This window comes from Apaloderma vittatum, unplaced genomic scaffold (genome assembly GCF_000703405.1).
Source record: "Apaloderma vittatum isolate BGI_N311 unplaced genomic scaffold, ASM70340v1 scaffold33258, whole genome shotgun sequence".
Taxonomy (NCBI): domain Eukaryota; kingdom Metazoa; phylum Chordata; class Aves; order Trogoniformes; family Trogonidae; genus Apaloderma; species Apaloderma vittatum.
The window spans coordinates 1555-8252 of record NW_009730728.1 but is presented as its reverse complement, the minus strand read 5'-3'; the positions used below and the strand labels follow the sequence as shown (position 1 = coordinate 8252).

General features: G+C 43.6%; 1 protein-coding gene across 1 annotated transcript; it reads left to right on the top strand.

Moving 5' to 3' along the window:
- Nucleotides 1-2332: 2332 nt before the first annotated feature.
- On the top strand, nucleotides 2333-5734 carry LOC104278060 (tubulin beta-6 chain-like). Its single transcript, XM_009874912.1, is given in 5 exon segments — nucleotides 2333-2479; nucleotides 4089-4197; nucleotides 4333-4443; nucleotides 4577-5196; nucleotides 5199-5734. Coding segments are annotated over 5 exon segments (1353 nt in total). The 5' UTR covers nucleotides 2333-2422; the 3' UTR covers nucleotides 5655-5734.
- Nucleotides 5735-6698: the final 964 nt, after the last annotated feature.

Here is a 6698-nt window from a genome sequence, read left to right as displayed (position 1 = left end):
CAGGCTGGTCGCAGCCGTGCCCGGTGCCAGGCTGCCCCTAATCTCCGCAGTGCCAGAGGTCCCTCAAAGCCAACCCTTCCGCCACCGTCCCCTCCTCTGCTGGTGACGCTCACCAGCGCTAATCGGCACCAGCACATGTTCGATCGCTGTGCCTGGGGAGCGCGCTCGGCAGTTAACAGGCTTGGGGCTTGGGAGAGCTGAGGAGTGACAGAGAAATGGGCTTTTCACAGACCGTGTTTGCTGTAAAGGCAGACTTGGAGACTCAAGGAAATGCAGTTGGGGAGAAGGAAAAGAGGCACAAACCCACCTCCACAAAGCGCCTTCGGTACTTTGTGGCATGCGCCATGATTTCTAAAACTCTGTAAGGAAGTGCTTCTGGGGAGACACATGATTCCAGGGAGATACTTTTAGCAAAAGAAGAAAAAATGTTTAGTGATTGTGTATTTCTTTCACTTCCTTTCCCCCCCCCCACCCTTGTTTTTATGATTCTCTCAGTGAGCGTATTTATTGCTGAAATAATTTTGCCAAATTTTTGGACAGTGAATCGGCGTCTTCAGCCTCCTCCTAAGTTGTGGCTATTGTAGATTAATACGTTGCATATTTTAAGTAGCTTTTATTTAGTGACAGTAGCTCTCTGACACATTGCGTCAATGCAGCTCCCATCCAGAATGCTGCAATTGAACTTACAACGCAGAATTGCACTATTGCTTTTAGTTAAATGTAGTTGGAGAAAACTAACATGAAATGTGCATGAATAAAATTAAATTTGCTTGCAAAGTAAATGTCCAAATCGCCTGTCCAGAATTTTGTCTTAGGAAATTATAGAAGATCTCCACTATCATTGTAGAAAATACCTACAACGTGGCAGTGGAACATAACTGTTATGTTGCCTTGCTGAGTAAACTAAACTGCTTAGAGAATACTGATTTTTTTTTTTTATAAATGATAAAACTGTTGTGTTTTAAGGAAACGAAATTAATCTACCTGAATTTAAACTCTTGCTTTTATTGCTCCCTACTGAGTACGGCTCATCCCTTGGCAGAGGATGACACAATGTTTGCTAGCTGGTTTTTTGCAATGCGCTTCTGGTGCTAAGCTTTGCCTTAGGAGGGGCTGTCTGCTCCTCCCTCAGCTGGTGGAAGAAGTGGAAGTCATCTGTGGTGGGGAAGTCTGGAATAGGCTGATTTTTCTTTTGGAACAATATGGAAGCTCAGAGATTGCTTATCTCTAGCAACCCATAAAGTGGTGAAGTAATTACTTTCAGTGAGTCAAGTCCTTCCACTGTCAACTTCTTATACAAAATAATTTAAAGGTGCTTTCCTACTTATAGTTTCTTTTTCTGTCCTTAAAAGGAACACTTGCAAAGCACAGACATTTATCTGACATGTAATAAGACTACAATAAGCTTCTACAAGAGTGTCCGTTCTGGCTTTCTGTTGCTCGGTGATATTAGTCCTGTTTATCAGCAGGCACGTGCCTGTGTCGTGTTTTGCTCAGCCTTGCATCGTCTCCTTTAACGCAGTGAAACATCTCACACAGCGAACACTATATTTCAGCGATTTTCACCTCTAGCATTTCCCCGGCAAATTCTGAAATACTACATCTCAAATAGGAGAAAATAAGAAATATAGGAAATGCTGTATTTCTTAATGGTGGGAGAGGAAGAGAGAAAAAGAGAGAGTGAGCATCTGTACAATTTAGTCACAAGTTGATTCAGATTTTAGACTGGCTGAAGGTGGTGGATTCTTATTAAATGTTTAGAAATATATTACTAAAAGTTCTATTTATGTTTTACAAAGTGTTTTTATTACTGATCCTGTCCCCTTCCTTCATGCAGCTAGACACCAAGAATGATGCTTATTAGTGCATTTGCCAATGTGCTGAATATTGTGATTATAGGAGGCTACTGCTCAAAAGTTGTTACTGTTTTTTTTCATGGATATTGTCCTGTATGACTCATATGACATTAAAATTCAAATCATATGGCAGAAGCACAGGTACTTAATAAATTAAGATCACTCATTTTGGTTCTAATCTTTATATATACACCTATAGTTGTACATGTATTGTGTACAAAATAATGAAACACAGATAGTCAGGAATCACACTGTTTGCTGCACAAACAGCTGGAATTAATTCTAAGGCGTGTGATATTTTTCTTTCCCAAGGCAGGCAGTCACGTACCTGTGCTCTGGTACCCGTACACGGGCAGTGAACGGGCCCTTTGCCTCCCCGCGAAAGGCTTTGATGAGCGGCTGGTGACTCCCCTTGCTGGCTGAGTGACAGTCCCACCAGTATAAAAAGGCCCCTTGGGGCAGACTGTGCTGGGTGTAGCTGATAGAGGAGCAGCAGGAGGGCTTGTCCTGGGGACGGTGAAAACCTGCGTTAGGTCGTAGCCACCAACAGGCCTAAGCTACACAAAATGCGTGAAATTGTGCATCTTCAGATTGGCCAGTGTGGGAACCAGATTGGATCTAAGGTAAGGCCTCTTTTCCGTGTTGGTCGTTAGCAGTAAGTGCTGGCAGCAGCAGCAGGTCAGACTTCGTTAACGGGTGAGGACTTTTGGGGGGAACGATTCCTTTGTTAATGCGGTGGCAGGATGCATTGCGTGTTAGCAGTGAATGTGAGTATTTTGATACGAAAGTCACAGGATGGGCTTGTTCCTCATGCAAAGGGTAACCTTAAGACTGTCAAAGAATGAACCATCTGCAATAACTGTGGCACAGGGTTTATAAGTGCTCCAGAACATTCTTGCTGGAACTCGTCTTCCCAGAAGTGCTAAATTAGTCTGCAAAATGCTGGGACAAGTAATTCCAGGGCTGCAAAGTTGTGGTGCCGGTACTTTAGCTGAGCCAAAGAGCAGCAACTCTGCCGCATTATAATAATTAACATGGGATTGTATTAATTAACAGAATGACCTGTGCTGTCAGAGACCAATTAGGTTTTTTTTAAAAGTGGCACAACGTGCAGTTAAGGCTTCCTGCCTCAGTGGTCTCTTGCGAGAGGTAGTCGTGTATTTTTGTGTAGTCGGCATGCTGTTATTTAGAAGTTGCTCACTGCTGACTTCATATTCTAGGAGAAAACAAAACCAAACATTACTTTTTATTTCTATGGGATGCCAAGTTTTTTTTTTTTGTTTTTTAATTGGTAAGTAGGAAGTTGTCAAATAGAAGTATCTGGGTTAGATTGTGGCTGGCAGGTCTTTGAGGACATACAATAGCTGAAAGATCGTTCCATTGTGTTCTTCCTCTATTTCTTACTCCCATAAATCTCGCCTTGATTCCTTTTATTGGAACATGAAGCTGTGGATGGCCAGGGAATGTCATGTTAGACCCAGATAGTTTGAATGCAGCCAGTGGGATAGTTGACAGGTTTATGTTTTTTCTGTTGGCTTTGGCCTGGAAATTATTTATGTCTAGTAAGACCCGTAGAAAAGCGCACACCCACCCACCAGGCACACATTGGCAATGGTGTATTCGTACACTTAAAACAAGACAGGATGTTAAACCAGACGACCTTTAAATTTAAAATAGCCTGGTCATTATAGTGGGTGTGTCTACATTAACACTGCTGGGGCTGCTGTCTAGATAAGCGCCCCGGTACAAACCATCCATATGAATGTCACGATAGGATGGTCAGGACCAACAGCTGTTTGTGGAAAGCATTGCCCACAGACGAATTTGTCAGAGCCAGCTCTGCCATGCCACAGCCCAAAGCAGCACTCCCCAACCCACACAGTTCCCCCCTCTCGACTTTTTTATTAAGCTCGTACTAACTAGTACCAGTGTTGTTTAAACCAGTATCAATTTTCCTTTACTACAATTCAGGGCCTCCCCTACTAGTTCATGGGTGAGAGCTAAGCACAAATGGTACACTAAACTTTTCCTGGAACTTATTTAAGGATGGGGGATAGGAGGATCCCTGCTCCGGTCTAATACAAAAACGGCAAAACCAACCCCATGCAAGTCACAGTTCCCACGTTGTGTGAAGTCAGACGTCAGCACAGCAGAGCTGGTGCTAAACACATTGTGCTGAAAAAATAAATAATTTCCTATTTGTGAGTGTATTGAACCTCTTTCCTTTTTCAGTTCTGGGAGGTAATAAGCGATGAACATGGGATTGACATCGCTGGAAACTACCGTGGGGGTGCATCACTGCAGCTCGAGCGAATTAACGTGTACTTCAACGAGGCTTACTGTAAGTGCGCAGCACTGTTGTGGTGTTGGCAACGTGAAGGTTAAAATAAGTACATAAAATGGAAAAAAGTCAGAGTAAATTATAAACATCTCTCTTTGGCATCTAATTATTTGCATTCATTTTCTTTTGTCCTAGCCCATAAATACGTGCCCCGTTCTATCTTGGTGGACTTGGAGCCTGGTACGATGGACAGTGTACGGTCCAGTAAAATAGGCCCACTCTTTCGACCCGACAATTTTATTCACGGTATGTACAGCACGCTGTCAGCAAACTAACGAGAGGCAGCAATCCCAAAAGAGCCTTTTAACTCCCATCTTTGTAACCTTTAAAAATCCCCTTGTTAACTTTGGTGCTGTTCTTCCCGTAATTCTGTTTACAGGTAATTCAGGCGCTGGAAACAACTGGGCTAAAGGCCATTACACAGAAGGTGCCGAACTGATTGAAAACGTCATGGATGTGGTCAGGAATGAGTGTGAGAGCTGTGACTGCCTTCAGGGATTCCAGCTCATCCATTCGCTTGGTGGTGGCACAGGCTCAGGTATGGGCACGCTCCTCATCAACAAAATCAGAGAAGAATATCCCGACAGGATTATGAACACTTTCAGCGTTGTGCCTTCACCCAAAGTATCCGACACGGTCGTAGAGCCATATAACGCCATCCTCTCCATCCACCAACTCATAGAGAATACAGATGAAACCTTCTGCATTGACAACGAAGCTCTGTACGACATATGTTTTAGAACTTTAAAGCTCACCAATCCCACCTATGGTGACCTCAACCACTTAGTGTCCCTGACGATGAGCGGGGTCACAACCTCTCTCCGTTTTCCTGGTCAGCTGAACGCGGATCTGAGGAAGCTGGCTGTTAACATGGTGCCCTTTCCTCGCCTGCATTTCTTCATGCCGGGCTTTGCTCCACTGACAGCTCGAGGGAGCCAACAGTACAGAGCCCTCTCGGTGCCAGAGCTCACTCAACAAATGTTCGATGCGCGCAACATTACATGATGGCGGCCTGCGACCCGCGGCGTGGACGCTACCTGACGGTGGCCTGCATCTTCAGAGGCCGAATGTCTACCAGGGAAGTGGACGAGCAGCTGCTGGCTATCCAGACCAAGAACAGTTCCTACTTTGTGGAGTGGATCCCTAACAACGTCAAAGTGGCCGTGTGCGACATCCCACCGCGAGGCTTGAAGATGGCGGCTACCTTTATTGGCAATAACACAGCCATTCAGGAGCTCTTCATCAGGGTTTCTGAACAGTTCTCAGCTATGTTCAGGAGAAAAGCGTTTCTCCATTGGTATACTGGTGAAGGTATGGATGAGCTGGAGTTTTCTGAAGCAGAAGGTAACACCAATGACCTCGTGTCCGAGTACCAGCAGTACCAGGATGCCACTGCAGACGTTGAGGAATATGAAGAGGTAGAAGTGGAAGCCAGCACAGAGAAGGAAGCACTGTAGAAACAATGCAGATAGCAAAGCATTCTCCAAATAAACCTGTTGACACTCACTAAAGAAAAAAGCAGGAGCCATCATCTACACACCAAACCCAACACCTTTCTTAAGAATCTTTTCTCTGCATTAGGCTGAAACACATCCAGCATTACAGTACAATGCTTTTGAAATTCATGGCAGCTCTGCTTTGCTCTCCCAAACAACTGTTGACACTGAATCTCGCCCGGAAACGAGCCACTAGAGAGACAAGTTTTCTCATCAGCCTTTTTTTGTAAATATATTCACTTTTAGAACGCTACCACGACACACTGAATGTAATATACAGCCTCTGTGTCTGTGTTTATGTCAGGATCAGAATAGCAAAATACGCTCTCAACTCATCAGCCTCTGTGTCTGTGTTTATGTCAGGATCATAACAGCAAAATACGCTCTCAACTCATCCAATTTATTTATTCTCCGGTAAGCACAGTCCATGCTTTGTCTGTGAACGTGTTACTGTGTTAGGAACACACACACAGATCTGTGCAGCCAATAAAGGCCACATCTGTTTTATTAACACACTCCACAGACACAGGTACAGAAGCTTAAGTTGTGGTGGGGGAAACAATATGGGGGAAAAAACTGAGTATGCACATTTGTACTGTTTGTTTGGTTTTGTTAAGTAATAGTTCTATCACATTGCTGGTTTATATTACTGCAGAGCTTGTGTTTATTATCATTGTGTGGTTTGTTTCTATGTCAGACTATAGCCTGAGTGATATTAGCATGCAAAGTTGCGTGTAGAAGTTTTGGTGTGGTGTTTTTTTTTTTTTTTCTTATGTATTAACTACTGTAAATTATCTTTTTAGCATTCAGTACAGCCAAATTGAATGGTTTGCAGCTAGTTCAATGGCAATCACTAAAACAAGAATGTTGTCTTCAAGGAAAAAAGTTTTCACAGCCATCTACTTAACACTGTATTTACAATATTCCTTCAAATAAAAATTACATACGATTCTATCCAACAGAATACAGGCAGGAGCATGACTTTGTCCTCCCCAGCCAAGAGCA